General features: G+C 35.6%; 1 protein-coding gene across 1 annotated transcript; it reads left to right on the top strand.

Annotated features, from left to right (window-relative positions):
* Nucleotides 1-297: 297 nt before the first annotated feature.
* LOC107790793 (thaumatin-like protein 1b) lies at nt 298-3659 on the top strand. The gene is made up of 3 exons (XM_016612759.2): nt 298-512; nt 807-1500; nt 2983-3659. Exons 1-3 carry the CDS (start codon nt 446-448, stop codon nt 3209-3211), a joined length of 990 nt encoding a protein of 329 aa, XP_016468245.2. The 5' UTR covers nt 298-445; the 3' UTR covers nt 3212-3659.
* The last annotated feature ends 17008 nt before the right edge of the window (nt 3660-20667 follow it).

Raw genomic sequence — 20667 nt, 5'->3', positions numbered from 1 at the left:
AGTATATGTTATGAGTGTTTATGTAAAGAGATAGTAAATATTAATATGATCAATTTCATTACTAATTAATATTAAAAAGTAATTTTTTTAAATATATATAAAAACAACTAAAAAATCACTTATTTTAGATCAGATGGAGTATAGTATTAATTGTTCAAGTAAAAATATCATATGCATTGAATTGCTGATCTAAAAAGAAAGAAAGAAAAAGGTAAAAATACCCGCCGGCTTTTACTAGAGCTTCTTCAGTGGGCCCCACTTATTCTCGTTTTCCTATAAATGCTTCTGCCTCTTGTTCTTACCTGAAACCCCTCTCCTCACATTTCTCATTTTCCTTTTATCTTTTCATCAGAAGAAGAAGGCTTGGGATTTTCCAGCTTCTTTTCCACCATTAATATTCCCACCTTCTTCTTCTCCTTTTATATTTCCAAGAATTAAACCTCCAATGGCGCATGTGAAAGTACTCTGTTTGTTTCCTCTGTTTTTAACGGTTACACATCTCTTTATCACAGGTAATAAAATCAGAAATAAAAATTGACACTTAACGATGAAATATCATTGATTTTTATGCTTAAAATCTCTGTTTTTTAAAAAAAAAAATCTTTAAAAGCTTTCATTTTGGTTTTTGGGTAGGAAATACAAGTAAAACTCTCTCTGTTTTGCCCCTTTTTAACACTTACACATCATTTCATAAAATAAGTAAAAATTCAGAAACAGAGTAAAACTCATAATATAAGTAAAAATTCATACAAGTAAAACTCTCTATGTTTTGCTCTGTTTTGATTTTTCCTCCTTTTTTTGGTTAGGTGTACATTCATCTGCAACATTTACAATGGTAAATAAATGCCAGCAAACAATATGGCCTGGATTATTATCCAACGCTGGAATTGCTCCACTTTCTACGACCGGATTTGTTCTACAAAAAGGCGAATCAAAGACTATTAATGTACCCTCTTCATGGGGTGGTCGATTTTGGGCTCGTACACATTGTACAGAAGATTCCACCGGAAAATTCACCTGCGCCACCGGCGATTGCGGCTCCGGTAAGCTGGAATGCAACGGCGGAAACGCTGCTCCGCCGGCTACACTAGCGGAATTCACCCTCGACGGTTCCGGCGGAATGGATTTCTTCGACGTGAGTCTCGTCGATGGGTACAACTTGCCAATGCTTGTGGTACCACAAGGTGGTTCTGGTAACAACTGTACAAGCACGGGATGCGTGGTGGATTTGAACGGCGCGTGTCCGTCTGAGCTGAAAGTGACGAGCGTGGGAGGTGAGAACGTCGCTTGTAAGAGCGCGTGTGAAGCTTTCCGGCAAGATGAATACTGTTGCGCCGGCGCGTATAATAGTCCCAACATCTGTAAACCGTCGTCGTATTCGATGTTGTTTAAGAAAGCTTGTCCGAGTGCATACAGTTTTGCTTACGATGATAAGACAAGTACTTTCACTTGTACCGGCGCTAATTATCTCATAACCTTTTGTCCATCTCCTAACACCAGGTAAATTTACTTATTCCTCCTTTTGTAAATATTTATTTTCAAAACTAAAAATGAAAAAATGTTTTTTTTTAAAATGTCCTAGAGTAATTATCTAGGTCTATGCAATAACAACTTCAAGCAAATTGAGGTCTGACTACACGAAAGTATGTTATTTCATTTTAGCTCATTATTATTACTATTGGTTCATAATAAATGATCAATTTGCTTTTAGCACGTCTATTAAAAACATATTAAATTCTATACAAAAATATCTATTATGACTAAATTACCCCTGATTATTTAATGTGAGAAGTAAGAAAAACTTTTTAGGTATATGTACATAGGGATTATTTTATAAAAATAAATTGAATTCTTTCTTGATTACATAACTGAACATTGAATATTATATATTTTAAAGACCCTTTATAAATTGACAAGTTTTGCGCGGTAGGTTAGTGTTTTGTAAATTTTTTTCTTTATCTAAGTTTGGAATTGATAATGTGAACAAATTAGGTAGATTACGTAAATTGGTAAAAAGAAAAAGATATGCTATTTCTTCAATATTAAAGGAGTACTAATTTTGGGATATAATTTAGTTTTACTAAGAAATTCTAGAGCTTAATCATTTTGTTTTAGAAAATTATTTCATTTTACTTTTTTGGGTAAGTGAACAAATTGGGATTGGGAATGAGGCCCATCAAATACTCCACCGTTCCAATGAATGTGAATCTATTTTTTTTTGGCCATTTCAAAAAGAATTGATTCATTTTTAAATTTAAAAATAATTTAACTTAATTTATAATTCTATCCTTAATAAAAAATTTTATAACTACATAAATATTTTAGACTTATAAATTTTAAAATTTTTTATTTTTTTTTAAACTTTATGGTCAATCAAATAGCTTAATAGAACGTTAGGACGTTACTATCAATGAAAAGACAGAAAATCTCGACATATCTGTATGACATTGGCAGGGGTATGTGGTGGTCGATAGGGGTATTTTCGTACTTTGAATATAACCAAGTCAGCTTTGGAAATAGGAAAATATCAAGCTCAGCATCTTAGAGCAATTCTCTGAACCAAGGCTCTGAATTTTGTCGATAGGGGTATTTTAGTACTTTTGCTGTAACTAAATCAGCTTTGGAAATAGGAAAATATCAAGTTCAACGGCTTAGAGCAATTCTCTGAACCCAAGGCTCTGAATTTTGTCCTCTTATTCAATAGCCTACTAGCCCACGCAAACCAGAAATGCATGCAGCCTATTAGCGATTATTTTCTCAGTTCACTTTTAATTTTATATTTTTTTTTAAAAAATAATATTTATTTTATAATGTTACCTATAACAATAATAATATTTTCAAAAGTATTGGAAAATGATAGAGTAATTAATGGTAAAGGTAAAGTAGGAAAAAAATTGTCTTTTTTTAAAAATTTACATAACCGAGTCTAATTTACCTGAATCTGAATTGCTGCTAACTAAGTTTTTCTAAATTATATTGCAGCCAAAAGTCATCATCGACTGGTGGGCAAAATCAAAATGAAGAACCTGAAGATAATAACCAAAGCAACAACAATGTACCATCTACGATCAACGGCTCTATGGTGTACGATGGTGCATGGGATATCAGCAGTGCATCATCAAGCACGTGCGCGCACGTGTTTAGGTCACCGGCCATGGCCGGTTCCATCGTCATGTTGACTGCCATCTGCCAATTGCGTCACCTCTTCTAACTTTTTGCTCTGACTTTCTGCTGACAACCCAATATTAGGCGGAGGTCCATCTTATTTTGTCGGAATTTGGGGGTGTTATCACGTGTGGACCCACTTGCATGGACCACGTGACGTGGCGCTGAGTCACCTCGAAAAGGCTTACGTGTCATATACAGAGGGACAACACCTACTCAGTTTCTTATTGGAGAAAGGAGAGGTAGCTCCAGCGACAAGTTTAGACACAGAATATATTTGGAGGTTATTTTATTTTCCTTTTCAGAATCATTTTTTACTGTTTACTTATTTTAGTTAGAATTAAGATTGGGATTAGGAGTTAGAGGGGGAGATTCATTTGTTAGGTAGGTTTAGAGATGATTGTATAATATATTACTATTAGTAATCACTGCTGTTTTTGGAAATTATATACACTTGAATGGTTTATTAATTTATTACTACATCTTTTCATCAATTTGTTTGTCTTTTTTTTTTTTTTTTTGGCATTCGATAATTGAGCGAAAAGCAAGGCCAAATGATGATTAAAATATTATGCCGATGAAAGAGCCAAAAGAAATGAAAAGAACATGGTGGATAATGTAAATAAAAGGAATGGACTCCAAAAAAAATTCTTGAAAATAAAATAAAAGAAATTGCGTTAAAGACGTGGATGGTGATGCTTGCTTTTCATTGAAGGGAACATTATTAAGAGTGATTAGTGTACAACTCACAATTATAAATCCTAAGTTTTCTGAGTTTGAATTTTAATAATTTTGTGTTATTGTTGTTCAATATATTTGAGACTTCAATACTACCCTATATAATATAAATCAAAAAACAAAAGTAATGGCCTAGAATATTATGAGTTATATGACAATTATATTTGTAACGACAATCAAATATATGAGGGCTAAATAAATTTGGAATGTGTAATTGGACCTCCTATTGAGCAACAACACAACAACGACCTAGTATAATTCCACAAGTGGGGTCTGGGGAGGGTAATATGTACGCAGACCTTACCCCTACCCCGAAGGGTAGAGAGGCTGTTTCCAGGAGACCCTCAGCTCAAAAAAAAAAACAACAGGAGTCGATATATTAGTACCATAAAAATGCATAATAAAATAACAACATAATAAGAGATATGAAATACAGAATACGAAATACGAAATAGATGACTGGTATAGTAAAACTAGCAGGTAAAGCTCTGCACCAATAGACGACCAATGACATTCTCAGTCTAACTCCTAACTGGCTAGTCTCACTCTATTGTGCTGTAGAAATATTCATAACTCTCCCCTAACCTACAACCTTAATGCTCGACCTCCATAATTCCCTGTCAAGGGCCATGTCCTTAATAATCCTAAGTCGCGCCATGTCATGTCTCATCACCTCCCCCCAATACTTCTTAGGTCGTCCTCTACCTCTCCGCATGCCCACTACAGCCAGTCGCTCACACCTCTTCACCAGTGCATCAGTGCTCCTCCTCTGAATGTGCCCGAACCATCTGAGTCTTACTTCCCGCATTTTGTCCTCCATGGGGGCCACGCCCACCTTCTCTCGAATATCTTCATTCCTAATCTTATTCATCCTTGTATACCCGCACATCCACCTCAACATCCTCATCTCTGCTACTTTCATCTTCTGGATGTGTGAATTCTTTACCGGCCAACATTCAGTTCCATATAACATGGCAGGCCTAACCACTGCTCTATAAAACTTACCTTTTCGTAATGGTGGCACTTTCTTGTCACACAATACTATTGAGCGTTAAAAAAATTCAAAACTAATAAATGTTAGAAAAAATATTCTAATATCCCAGCTAAATTTGTTTGACATATACTTTTCTTCTTTAATTACTTTTGGTTAGAAGATGGCAAGATGCTGATTCAGTCTTCCTCAATCTCCATAATTGAGCCACTATCATTTTGTCCTATTAATTTGGTTTTCGTTGATAATTATGATGAGTAAAACATATGGTAGTAATATATTTTAGGAAAGAAGTACAGTACACTACACATTATTAGGCACAATTAACACGTAGCGGAATCTGCAAATCAAATATAAAAGTTTCTTTTTCATATTTTAATTATTATAGAACGTGCAAGCCGACTAATAATGTCCAACGGGGTACTAGCTATTGAGGCATGCAAGCAGTAAATTATACACACATTTAACTTGAAATTATACACATAGTATGTCAGAAAAGTGCAATTTATTACAAACTAATTGACTTGAAATTCTTAATTCGCCTTTGCAAAAAGTGTTAGAGCTTTTTGTTAAACCAATTAATGAGAAAATAGAGAGTGAATTCTAGTTAAACATAATAAATTCTAGATAATCAAAGATTGTAAAATATCAATGGAGTGAGACCGTGTTCAAGAGCAACAAATATCAAATATATGACCAATGATTGTCAATGAATGTTGTGATAAAAACATACAATAAATATAGATAATGACAATAAATATAATAAGAAGGGATTTATCACCCAAATGTTGGGTGGCTTGGACGACTTTGCTCTCTGACAACAACGTGTGATGTTAGGAAATGAAGATGTGTAAGGAATCTTGGGATCTTGTGTATAAACAACACAAATCGAACAATGTAATCAGTGAACAAGCTTTGGGATACAGAAGCGGATCCAGGAATTAAACTCTATGCGTTCAACTTTTAAAATTTTTAATATTGAACCCATTATATTTTTAAAGTTATGGGTTCAAATCTATTAATTTTGGCAATTTTAATGAATTTTTAAACATAAATTTCTACTCCGCGTCGAAAGTTATGGGTTCAATTGAACCCGTAGCTACCACATTGCATCCTCCTCTGTTGGTATATTCTCTTTAGTCAACCCTTCACAATGTGCTCTTATCAAAAAGTGAAGATCCTTTTTTGTTCCTTATCACTTCCTATTTACAAATGATATCCTTAAAAAACTCTAAAAAAGTACAATAGAAAGAATATTCAATGGAATATTCCTTTTGTCTATTCTAACTTATCCTACCGTTACTTTCATACGCCTGTTGCTCGACCTCGACGTTAATCTTTCTTGAGGCGACTCCTCGCTCTTATGCCGTGGTCAGTCTAGTCCTTGACCACGTCCATTTGCGGTCAGTAAGTCTAATCCAAATTTTTACCAATACACCTAGGAATTTAGTGCTATATATTTCGAATACTAAAGTAGAATTTTCTCTTTATATCTATAATAATTTTTTTGGCTGAAATAATAAAATGGTAGGTAAAATATGTTTAAGTAATGCTAGTATTGTTTTTCATCATTGTTGTGCTTAAATGTTTTAGTCAAACAGGAAACATCTCAACTTTGCTTATGTATCAATGTATGATTTTGTGGAATTTCTAAATTATTATTCGAAAGCACATGTTAATTGTGACAAAAATTTATAAGTGCGTGATTAACTTTCAACCTACCCATAATTCTTGTATTAATTTGATATAAATATTCAATTAGCTACTCGGATATTTCTTTTTCCTCTTATATATATATATATATATATATATATTAGAAAGATCCATCCATCAAATCATATGTAGCACAGAATTGGACGTCCACTTTAATGGCTACTACAAAGGAAACATCGTGTATGAAACAAATAGCCCCATGTTATGAAATAAAAGCAATTTAGTAAAGCATGAACAAGAAATAAAAGCAACTTAGTAAAGCATGAATAAGAATAGAGATGGAGAGAAGGAAGAGATTTTCTTCTTCAATTGTGTATATTTTCCTATCTATTACAAGACCTTTATATAGGCATGAAAAGTGAAGAAAATATGTCATGAAATATGTCATTGAACATAGAAAATATGTCATTAACCATTTGAGAGAAAGATCATGGAGGAAGAGTAGACATCCACCATATTTTGATTTTTATCATAACACTCCCCCTTGGATGTCCATAAATAATGTGCCTCGTTAAAACCTTATTAGGAAAAATCCCCTATGGGAAAAAAATCCTAATGATGAAAAAAGAGTACACATATTTAGAAATACGCCTCTTGGTTGCCTCGTTAAAAACCTTGCAAGGAAAACCCAATGGGACAAAACCTTGTAAGGGAAAAAGAGTACAGCGCGTATTAACTCCCCCTGATGAGATCATCAGTTCACATCGTTGAGCCTTCGTATCCCAATCTTGTACACTAGTTTCTTGAAGGTTGACGCCGGTAGATATTTGGTGAACAAATCAGCCATATTATCACTTGAACGGATCCGTTGCACATTAATATCACCATTCTTTTGAAGATCATGTGTGAACAATAATTTAGGTGAAATGTGCTTTGTCCTAACTCCTTTATGAATCCTCCCTTTAATTGGGTTATGCATGTTGTATTTTCTTCATACAAAACTGTGGGTAGTTTATCACACTTCAAACCACATTTTGTCTCGAATAAGATGTATAGTAGGCCTCAACCATACACATTCTCGACTTGCTTCATGAATAACAATTATCTCAGCATGATTAGAAGAAGTAGCCACGATTGATTGCTTAGTCGATCGCCAAGATATGACAGTGCCACACATGTAAACACATAACATGTTTGAGATCAAGCCTTGTGTGTGTCAGATAAATACTCCACATCGACATAACCAACAAGATCGGTATTGCAATCATTGCCATAAAATAAGCCCACATCGGTAATCCCCCTTAGATAACGCAATATGTGCTTGATTTTATTCTAATTTCTCCTTGAGCGGAGCTATATCTTGTTAAGACATTAACTGAAAAAGTTATGTCATGCCTTGTAGTGTTAGCAAGATATATTAGCGCACCAATTGCATTAAGATATGGTACTTTAGGACCAAGAAGCTCTTCATTATTTTCATGAGGTCGGAGTGGATATTTATTTATATCGAGTAATCTCGCAATCATCGAGGTACTTAATGGATGTGTTTTATCCACATAGAAGCTCTTTAAAATCTTTTTAGTGTATGCTGATTGAAGGACAAAAATTCTATCTTTCATATATTCAATTTGTAGACCAAGACAAAATTTTGTCTTTCCAAGATCTTTCATTTCAAATTCTTTCTTTAAACAGTCTACTGCTTTAGAAAGCTCTCCGGGAGTTCTAATGATATTTGAATCATCAACATACATGGCGATTATAACTAATTCAAATCCATATCCTTTTATAAGGACACAAGGACAAATTGAATTATTCTTATACCTTTCTTTCAACAAGTACTCTCTCGGGCGATTATACCACATGCGCCCTGATTGTTTCAATCCGTATAAGGATTTTTGAAGCTTTATTTAATAAATTTCTTGGAAACCTTAATATGCTCCAAGACAATTTAAATCTTTCAATGATATCCACTATACGCATATCAAGTTTTTCATATATTGCCAGATTAAAACCTGAAGTGACTATATCCACTATAAGAGAACATGTCTCCATATAATCAATGTGAGGATATTTACTAATTTTCTTGTGCCACAAGTCGTCTTTATGTCTATCGACTTGAACCTTTCGCACAAGAACACATTTATACCTCAATTGACTTTATACTTTCAGGTGTTGGACTATCCGTCCGACTTTACATTTTTCAAGTGAAGTCAATTTCATTGCGTATTTTTTATTTGGCCAATCTTTTATCCGTCCAAATTTCATAACAGATTTGATCTCAAGATCCTCGTCAATATTAATCATATTGAGCGCTACATTATATTAACAATATCGTTGACAATCATTTTATGTCGGTTCCATTATTACCCAATAAAGACATAACTTATTGAGATCTCTTTATTTCATTATTTTCAGGTACCTGAGTCTCTCCCATGAGGTTTTATGAAGTGTTATGTCGTGGTGCTCTTCTAGGACAATTGCCTCCTTATTATGACCATTTTGAATATTTGCCCCTCTCTTTCTTCAAGGAGTTTTATCTTTGGAACCGATTGGTCTGTTACACTTCATGCGTGCCATAGACTCTGTCCCTCATGGACTTTATTCTATTTGGAGCATTAGCAGCTAAAATATGACATTTAGCTTTGGGTCAGCAAATGCGTCTGGCAATAATTTGTAAATGAATTATCACTTGAACTTCAAGTTTATATTTTCTTGTACGAGGATCTATATGTATTCATAATAATTCATTTCACGTATCACTTTCTCAGCTGCCTATTTTCTCCCCCTAATGTTGGGATCACCAACACATTTTCCAACCATCTTTGGGAACTCATCTTTGTGCATTTTGGTGGCATAATTAAATCATATAGCACATCCATATTTCTATATAGAAATTATTTGGTTCCTGACCCTGAACCGATTGTGATAGGGGAAATTTTTATAACTTGGCTAGATGCGTACAAGTGCTGTTGTATATTAAATAATAAATCTCATACCAAATTTTGTTTTTGGGAGTTTTGTTCTCATAACCAATGATTTAGCTATAATTTGAGGCATACAATTTCTGCTAAACCAACTTGGATTTAAACCAGTATTATTAAGATAAATCATCATAATTTATATTCTAGAATTGTGCTCTAATAATTTGAGCAAACAATCTTGCAAAAACCAAACTGCAAGTTGATAACAAATGCACATGTGACCATAAAATAGATGCATCTATTAAAATCATATAATAGTAAACGGTCCACATGGCAGGTGACTGGGCCCATATATATATCACCTTTTATTCCTTCCAGAAATCAAAGGATTCAATCTCAACCTTTAACTGATATATCATGAGAATAAGCAGCACAAGAGAATTCTTGAAGAATCTTCTATTCTTCAATATGTGTCAATGTAATTCTTAATTATTTTTTCGCATCATAATTGAACCGATATGGTCAACCGGTCATGCCAATTAATATTTATTTTAGTAAACCTCTAGTTTACTTGTGGCATATGATTCCAGCATCATGCTTATATTTGTGCAATACAAATAGAAAGAAGATCGGGTAACCTTTCATATTTACCCGGTATGATTATAGAAATATGAAGATATTCAATCTTCCTTTCATTTATAGTCTCAATATGCCAATCACTTTGACTTATATATTTGAAACTCAAAAAGTTTCTTTTGAGACTTTACAATATCAATGTCATGAATAAGTTTATTCATCCGGGTAGTAACAAATTAGTTTTTCTGGAGTTCTTAATAACTTTTGTACTACAAGATCTTTTATCATACCATTCATATGGTAAATGTCTCCTTCACGGAGAAAATTATATTATAATAAATTGTCATGGTCAAAATCATCATAAGCAAAATCATTTCTTGCTTTAATTTTGCCTTTAATAACTTTTATAAGGCATGGCAAAATAATATTTGGTATATCACATGTACGCGACCAATGACATATTCATGTAACCACACAATAATATTTATTCTCTTTATTTTACTCAAACATCCCTTAGAGGTGAGTTGTGTGGTATTCATATAATCATGAATTGCATGTCTTTATTCATTGCTTTTATCACATATTGTCACGTTCAACTTTAGGAATGGATTTACATTCTCAATGCTTATAGTCACATTCTCTTCAAGGAATGGATCATAATCAACGGATGCTTTATTATTTTCATACCAATTTGATGGTAAGCATTGCCTTCACATTTTGAAGGACTATTTTGAGAACTCTTATTGTTCTCCATTTATAATCATAGTGATGATTATTATTATTTTGGTATTTGGAATGCCCACGTTCATTGTTCAACCACTTGTCTTCATTGAAATTTATTATGCATTGTTATCACATTCACTTCAAGAATGGAGCAAATCAAGTGGGACAATTTTCATACTTTTTCATGAAAAATATATTATTTTTCTTTAGTCATCATTATATCATCAATATGGTACATTAGGACTCAAACCCAATGTCTTACCAATATAAAGGCATGTTAGGTCATAATAAATTGGGACTCAAACCCAACTCTTATCATTATGGAGCATCAGGACTTGATCCCGATGTCTATTCCTCAATTAATGGCATAATAGGCTAAACAATATTGAGATTCATTCTCAAGCCTTAATTTCAATCACATGCCAAAAAAGTTATACACAACTAATTTGCAACTTAGCAAATCAAATTTGCTTTCTTAAATAAGTGTACAAATCTCAAATCAACGTAAAGCTTTATTAATTATTTGTAGCATCTATATGAAATACAATCGTTTGTAGTCAGAATATTTTTTTTTAAATTCTATTAGAGTTTAAAAGGATCATAAAATTATTGTCATAATATTTATTGAGTCTCTCTAAAAAATATTGTTGTTTTCGGGGTATACCCTACCTATTGGATTTGATTTAATGTCATGACTTTCCTTCACTCAATTCAACCAAGCAATTAGTGAATAAATTTATCAAAAGTACACCATATAGGTAACAACACATATATAGTACTAATACATAAATTCAGCATTTATATTACCTGAAAAGTGACATTATAGGTAACAACTTACCAGTTGTAGCTTGTGCATCATTCATATAAAATACTTAAAAATGGTAAGTTAGTAGCAAACATCAAGTAGGTTATGGATATTCAAAAATACCTCTTCTAGTAGTCATACTAATCATTGTTTGCTTTCAAATGATACGACCATAAATTATGAAGTATATTTTCTCAATAGCTGGTTTGTTTTCCAAACTTCAAAGAAGTAATTAATCAACCTAGATAAAGATGTGAAGTATTTCTTGTTTTCTTCAAGATGATTATGCTTTTAATCAGTACGATCAATTTTATTTTATTTTTTTATTTCTTTTTTTTTGGGTACTATATGCAAGTGTAAAAATCCAAAAGAAAAAAAAATATTCATCCAAGTAAAAGAAAATGTTAAAAGCGGCAGGATAGATTGAAGATAGTTAACACATAAATATGCATAAGACAATTTATATAAAATATCCTTGGTTACCATGACATGCATCATATCAACAATTAACTGCTACTATGATTTTAACATATAGAACTTCGAAAATTTTATTCCATTCATGTGATATAAAAGATGTAATATTAATATGTGCTTATGCAATACAAGTGTAGTACAAAGTTATGTGCATATGAGATTTTAAAGGAATGACAAGTATAAGATAATCATACCTTCTTACATTTCATTACTTACCATATGTAGTTTCTTTTTACATTTAACCATGTGATGATATGTATGGCTTCTAATTGTAATCTTTCTGGATGTAGGAAAATTTTTGTAGATATATATATACAATTGGTTAGAGACTCGTGCTGATAACGTGTTATGAAATAAAAGCAATTTAGTAAAGCATGAACAAGAAATAAAAGCAACTTAGTAAAGCATGAACAAGAATAGAGATAGAGAGAAGGAAGAGATTTTCTTCTTCAATTGTGTGTATTTTCCTATCTATTACAAGGCCTTTATATAGGCATGAAAAGTGAAGAAAATATGTCATGAAATATGTCATTGAACATAGAAAATATGTCATTAACCATTTGAGAGAAAGATCATGGAGGAAGAGTAGACATCCACCATATTTTGATTTTTATCATAACACCCCACATATATTTTTTTGTGCATAATTTTCAGTAGATAAGATAGATAATCTGCCTTTGACCTAAAGTTATTTCCTCTATAAATATTTTCTCTTAGGCCCAGGAATATGATATAATACTCTACTATCTCGTATTGTACTTGAAACACACATAAATTAACGTAAAATATAAGTTTTTAAATTTGTTAGAGTAAGTGGATAGTATTTTGATTTTTGAGTCTTTTTTGGTGTCGCCATTTAGGTAAGCAACCCATTAAGAAGGAGAATTCACCAATAGCCTATTTAGTTATTGTAATATTATTTTAATGTATGTTGGAAAATAGAAGAAAGTGGATGATCTGGTCTTAATGAGAAGTTTATTGGTCCCAATTGAAATGAACTACTTTAATCTTATGGTCAAATTGTAGAAACTTTGGTGAGATTTTTAGCCTATAATTTTTTAATGTTATTAAATATTGTAGAATTACTATCAGTTCAGGAAATTGTGACAAATTAAATTAGAATAATTTGTTCATGAGAAAATTTGACCCAGAAATTTTTAAGACAGTCAATACCATTTTATTTATAGAAAGAAAATAACTATAGTCCGAAATCCAGAACTATTACAAAGTTGAATTCAAAGGAAATTTAGAAACTAACTGAGGATTATAAGTCAAACTTCAGCTGCGAAATACCATGAACTGCAAGCAAATTGAAATTGCTTTTTAAAGATATTTAGTTGTCAATTTTTTTCATTCAAAGCCTAGTTCAACAAGATGGGTCGGTTTACTTTATGCGGGTCAAAATGTATGAAATTGGGCCTTATATTCATTTAAGGATCTTCTCTCTCTAATGGTTCACCTTAAAAATAAGTTTTCATTTCCTTTTAGTTAGCAATTGAAAATCTTTCAAGATTTTATCCCAAATCTCTACAATCTAAGTATTCGAAAATCTTTCAAGATTTTCTCTCAAATTTCTACAATCTTTTTTCTAAGTTTTTTTAAGTTATTTCTCACAAGCACTAAAAATATAATAAAAATTACAAATATAGTTTGTATATCACAGTGTATAACACAATAATAATATATATATCAAAATATATAATATAACAATAATTATATTATTTGTATATCACAGTGTAAAATAAATAATGTGTATCTGAAATGTATATCACAAATTGTATAGCACAATTTATTAAAGAAATAGAAATAATTATTTTAAAGAAAAATATTCACCATTTTTTTGTTTGCATATCACAATTACTTTTTTGTTTTTTTTTATTTCTCGTAAGCACTAAAAATATAAAAAGTATAAATATAGTTTGTATATTACAGAGTATAACACAATAATAATGTGTTCTCGTATATCACAATGTATATTAAAATAATAATGTGTATCTGAAAATGTATATCATAATTTTATTTTTAAAAAAATAATAATTTATTTTAAAGAAAAATACTGCACCAATTTTTTAGTTTGTATATTACAATTAGTTTTTCTGATTTTTTTATTTCTCGCAAGCACTAAAATATAAAAAATATAAATATACTTTATATATCACAGTGTATAACACAATAATAATGCGTGGACATATATAACATAACAATAATAGCATTATTTGTATATCACAATGTAAAATACAACAATAATGTGTATCTGAAAATGTATATCACAAAAATTGCATATCACAATTTTTTAAGGAAAAACACTACATCAATTTTAGTTGTATATCACAAAAATAATGTATATCACAATTAGTTTTTCTGTTTTTTTTTATTTCTCATAAGCACTAAAAATATAAAAAATTATAAATATAGTTTTTATATCACAGTATATAATATAATAATAATATATATCTAGAGATGTATAACACATTAATAATTGCATTATTTGTATCACAAGGTATAATACAATAATAATATGTGTATCAAAATATATATCACAATTTTATTAAACATAAAGAAACAATTTTTAAAGAAAAATACTACACCATTATCCCTCTTAAAAAAATATAGAAACAAACTTTACCATCCAGCAATTAATCCAAAAATAATTTTAATAAAAAAGTATTACTGTTATAAATAGAATTATATTTATGGTGAATGTCTATATTTAGAGAGATTCTACGGTTCATTACTTGGTGGCTAAGTCACCCTTTCCCTATAAATAGAGGGTTTATTCCATTGTAATTCATCCCAAAATTCAATAAGAATTCTCTCTCCCTACTTTTCTCTGCAATACTCTTCTTCTTCTTTTATTGTTTCATAACACTGTGACGACCCGGTCAGCCGTCTCATGAGTTACCGCTCCGTTTCCCCCATTTCAGCTTCTTTACGCTTTGTTATCCGTGTTTTATGTGATCGGGTTGATTAGTTCGAGTTCGGAGAGTATTTGGTAAGAAATGAGACACTTAGTCTCTTTTAAGAAGGCTTAAGTTGGAAAAGTCAACCGGACGTTGACTTATGTGTTAGAAGGCTCGGAAGTGAGTTCCGATGGTTCGGTTAGCTTCGGGAGGTGATTTGTGACTTAAGAGCGCGATCTGAATGGGTTTTGGAGTTGTAGAGAAGATTTAGGATTGACGAAGTTAGTATTTTGACGATTTCCGGTTGATAGGTGAGATATTGATTCGGGAGTCGAAATGGAATTCCGAGAGTTGTTGTAGCTCCGTTAAGTGATTTGGGATGCGTGTGCAAAATTTCAGGTCATTCGGACGTAGTTTGGTTGGGTTTTCGATCGAATGCGTGTTTTAGAAGTTTTAAAAGAACTTAGGCTTGAATTCGATGTAATTCGATGATTTTAGTGTTAGTTGAGGTGTTTTGATGATTGGAGCAAGTTTGGATGATGTTTTAAGATATGTTGGTGCGTTTGGTTGAGGTTCCGGGGGCCTCGGGGTGATTTCGGATGGCTAACGGGAATTTCTGAAGTTGGAAAATGCTGTAGAAATGCAGCAGTCAGTGCAGAGCAATTTTGCTCTAGGCGATCGCGTAGAAGGTGTTGCGATCGCATAGGGTTAGCTACAGTGCCCTAGAATTTTATTCTATGCGATCGCAGGAGCTCCAATGCGATCGCATAGGGTTAGCTACAGTACGGGACAAAATGTTAAAAACATTTCATCCACGAACCAAACCTATTTTCCACCATTTTTGAGCAACCTTGAGAGCTTTTGGACGGGAATTGAAGGGGTTTTGACGGGAAGTGATTGGAGGTAAGTCCTATGAACTAAATACATGATTATATTGTGAAATCATCCTTGAAATTCATGAAAATATAGCCAAATTGTAAGAAATTAGGGCTTGAAATTGAAATTCTAAATTTGGAATTTGAGGGGCCATTTTTGGTCCGATTTGAGAGATTTTTGTATGTATAGACTTGTGGCGAGATAAGGAACCCGATGACATAAAAACTTCTGAGTTTCGAGACGTGGGCTCGGGGCTCGGGTTTTGCTAATTTCGGGATTTTTGATATTTTTCGAATGTTTTCGCTTGGGCTTTGTTCCCTTAGCATATTGTGACATATTCATTCTGATTTTGGATAGCTTCGACGCGCGTGGAGGCCAATTCGAGGGGCAAAGGCGTCGCGAGCTAGAGAATTAGCCAGTTCGAGGTGAGTAATGGTTGTAAATGATGTCATGAGGGTTTGAAACCCCGGATTTGAACATCGTAGTGCTATATTGAGGCAAGATACGCGCTGGATGATGAGCGTGGGGTATTTCACTACTGGGTATTGTTACTTGGTCCATCCCGATTGATGATTTTACCGAATATTTGACTGAAATTCATTTGTTATCATCATGATTTGGGCTGATTGCCATATTTGGGCTTTGTGCCAACTATTTGAACCCTTCGGGGATTTTTATCACTATTTCCTCACTGCTTGACTTATTATTTGAACTCAGTCCTGTTGATATCTATTGTTTTACAAACTCAGCCACTTTTACTCAGATTTGAAACTTAAATGATATTTCTACATCTTGTTTTGGGCTGAGAACTACTGCTTTACTAATGCCCAAGGGGCTTGTGATGATTTTTGGACTGAGTGAGGCCGAGAGCCATATGTGAAGATATGCTGAGTGATATGAGGCCAAGGGCCTGAGATACTTTATATGCCACAAGGTGGCTTGAGTGATGTGAGTCCGAGTGTCAAGTGATGATGCCACGAAGTGGCTTGATAGAGCGCTTGGGCCGTAAGGGGACCCTACGGAGTCTGCACACCTATAGTGAGCGCGGGTACCCATTATGCTGAGTGATTGATACTATGCCCGAGGGGATGATATGAGTGATTGTGAGGTAGCCCGAGGGGCTGATACTGTCCTGAGTGATTGATACTGAACCCGAGGGGATGATACTGTACTGAGAGTGAGCCCGAGGGGCTGATACTATGTTGAGCGATTGATACTGTGCCTGAGGGGCGGATTTCTACTTGTTATTTACCTGTTAATTTACCGGTTTTACTTGTTTCAAAAGGAATATCATTTGATTTCTTCATTGATTTACTGCTTTAAGTGATTTTGACTGCTTGATATGGAATTGCTTTGTGCCTTTACGTGTTTTCATACTTCAGCCATTATTTATAATTATTACTCACTGAGTCGGAGTACTCACATTACTTCCTGCACCGTGTGTGCAGATTCAGGTATAGCAGAGTCCGCACCTGAGTGCTGATTCCGTCCAGGCTAGGTAGTGATTTGGAGTTACGAGGTAGCTGTTGATGCCCGCAGCCCCTTGTCTCTCTTATTCTCTATCATTTATGTTTTCTTCATACTGTAGTATCAGATTCCGTACTTTGTGACACCCTGGTTTGGGCTGTGTCGGGATGGTTCTTGCGGTTATTATCGTTAAATTCCACAATTTATGAGTATTACATTATATGTTATTACTGTTTATGATGATTAACTGTTAAAAAGAGGTGTTCCGTTTTGGTCTAGCTGACCTTGTCTTCACGAGAGGCGCCATCACGACCGAGTTCGGGGGTTTGGTCGTGACAAGTTGGTATCAAAGCCTAGGTTACTTGGTTTCGCGAGTCATGAGCAGGTTTAGTAGAGTCTTGCGGATCGGTATGGAGACGTCTGTATTTATCCTCGAGAGGCTGCAAAACCTTTAGGAAAACTTCATATTCTTGAAACTCCTATCGTGCGAACTTGTTGATCCGAATGCTAAACTTCTATTATTCGATTCTCTCGCAGATGGAGAGGACTCGCGCTACCGGACGAGGTGGACGGCCACCAGTGCCGCCCACTGAAGCCACCAGAGGCCGTGGATACGGTCGTGGATGTGGCAGAAGCAGAGCAGCGATGGCAACACCTGTTGACCCACCAGCTTCCCCGGCTCCGGATCAGGCTCCAGCTATGGATGCTCCAGCAGCACCAATTCAGGCACCAGTTGTGCCTATCGTGGTTCCGGGTCTTCAGGAGGCCTTGGCACAGATCTTATCAGTTTGCACTGGCCTGGCTCATGCAGTTTCAGCCACTACAGCAGTAACTACTTCACAGGCCGGGGGAGGCAATCAGACCCCCGTTGCTCGCACACCTGAGCAGGTAGTGCAGGGACTATAGACACCGAGGGCACCTTCAGCTTAGCCGGTTGCACCAGCTCAGGAGTTTGTTGTGCCAGTTATGCCGGATGATGAGCAGCGTCGTCTTGAGAGATTTGGTAGACTCCAGCCTCCGTCATTCAGTGGTGCCGAGGGCGAGGATGCCCAGGGTTTTCTTGATAAGTGTCAGCGGATGCTCCGTACAGCAGGGATTCTTGAGACTAGTGGTGTGGCATTTACCACCTTTCAGTTTACTGGGGCTGCCTTTACATGGTGGGAGGCGTATGAGAGGCGTAGGCCGGTTGGAGCAGCGCCCCTTACTTGGCAGCAGTTCTCCACTCTCTTCTTGGAGAAGTATATGCCGCAGTCTCGCAGAGAGGAGCTGCGTCGACAATTTGAGTGGTTGCGACAGGGGGATATGACCGTGTTACAGTATGAGTCGAGGTTTTCTGAGTTGGCTCGTCATGCCATTTGGATGTTTCCGACAGATCGTGAGAGGATCAAGAGATTTGTTGATGGCCTTAACTATCACCTCCGTATTCTTATGACCCGAGAGAGGGTGTTGGGTGCTACATTCGAGGAGGTGGTCGATATCGCTCACGATATTGAGACGGTTCGCCGTCAGGATCGAGAGGAAAGGGATGCCAAGAAGCCTCGAGGATCTGGCAGTTATAGTGGTGCTTCTTCGAGGGGCCAGTTTCAGCATGGTAGAGGCCGTTCTTTCAGGCCTGCTCAGTCAGCCCGCCCAGAGTATCGTGGGGCATCTTCGGGTCATGGTCATCATGGATCTCAGCGGGGTCAGTCATCACTCAGTACCCTTCCAACCCAGAGTTCATCTCGTGCCCCGTCAGCTCAGGGTTCTTCTATGCCGAGTGCATCAGCTGGTCACTCCGGTGCGAGGGGTTCCCTTCAGTCCCCTTCTCCAGCACCTGGGAGTTGTTTTGAGTGTGGAGAGTTTGGACATGTGTGGAGGCAGTGTCCTCATCGTGTTGCTAGTTCGTCCCAGCAGAGGGGCCAGCCCTCGACTTCTGCTCCAGTTACTTCACCACCCGCCCAGCCAGCTAGAGGTGGAGGTTAGGAAGCCAGGGGTCGCCCTAGAGGAGGAGGTCAATCAGGGGGCAGTCAGGCCCGTTTCTATGCACTCCCAGGCAGACCCGACGCCATTGCTTCGGATGTTGTCATTACAGGTGTTGTTTTAGTCTGCCACAGAGATGCCTTTGTATTATTTGATCCCGGTTTCACCTTTTCTTATGTGTCATCGTACTTTGCTCATTATTTGGGTACGCCCCGTAAGTTTCTTGGTTTACCTGTTCATGTATCTACCCCGGTGGGTGATACTGTTGTTGTAGACTGTGTGTACCGGTCATGTGTGGTGACTATTGGGGGTCTGAAGACCCGAGTAGATCTATTGTTGTTGAGCATGGTGGATTTTGATGTCATTTTGGGCATATATTGGCTATCCCTATATTGTGCTATTCTAGACTGTCATGCTAAGACAGTCACTTTGGCTATGCCGGGTGTACCGCGGATCGAGTGGCGTGGTGTGACTGATTATGTTCCTAGTAGAGTGATATCCTTCTTGAAGGCCCAACGTATGGTTGGGAAGGGTTGTCTTTCATATCTAGTGTTTGTGAGGGATGTTGGAGCTGAGACTCCTAGTATTGATTCTGTTCCAGTTGTGAGGGATTTTCCCGATATTTTTCCTGCAGATCTGCCGGGCATGCCACCGGACAGGGATATTGATTTTGGTATTGACCTGGTGCCAGGAACTCAGCCCATTTCTATTCTGTCGTATCGTATGGCACTAGCAGAGTTGAAGGAATTGAAAGAACAGCTTCAGGAACTCCTAGATAAGGGTTCATTCGGCCTAGTATGTCACCTTGGGGTGCACCCGTTCTGTTTGTGAAGAAGAAGGACGATACAATGAGAATGTGCATCGATTATAGGCAATTGAACAAAGTAACAATTAAGAACAAATATCCTTTGCCTCTCATTGATGATTTATTTGATCAGCTTCAGGGAGCGAGAGTGTTCTCCAAGATTTATCTCCGTTCGGGCTATCACCAGTTGAAGATCAGGGATTCAGATATTCTTAAGACTGCTTTCAAGACCAGATATAGTCATTATGAGTTTCTTGTTATGTCTTTCTGGCTAACCAATACCCCAACAACATTCATGCATTTGATGAACATCGTGTTCTAGCCTTATCTTGATTCGTTCGTTATAGTATTCATTGATGATATCCTGGTGTACTCGCGTAGTTAAGAGGAGCATGCGGAGCATTTGAGAGTTGTGTTGCAGAGATTGAGGGAGGAGAAGCTTTATGCAAAGTTCTCCAAGTGTGAGTTTTGGCTCAGTACAATGGCTTTCTTGGGACACGTGGTGTCCAGCGATGGTATTCAGGTTGACCCAAAGAAGATAGAGGCGGTTCAGAGTTGGCCTAGACCGTCCTCAGCCACAGAGATTCGTAGCTTTCTTGGGTTAGCAGGCTATT

The sequence above is a fragment of the Nicotiana tabacum genome, chromosome 12, assembly GCF_000715075.1.
Source record: "Nicotiana tabacum cultivar K326 chromosome 12, ASM71507v2, whole genome shotgun sequence".
Lineage (NCBI taxonomy): Eukaryota > Viridiplantae > Streptophyta > Magnoliopsida > Solanales > Solanaceae > Nicotiana > Nicotiana tabacum.
This window is presented reverse-complemented; position numbering and strand designations above follow the sequence as displayed.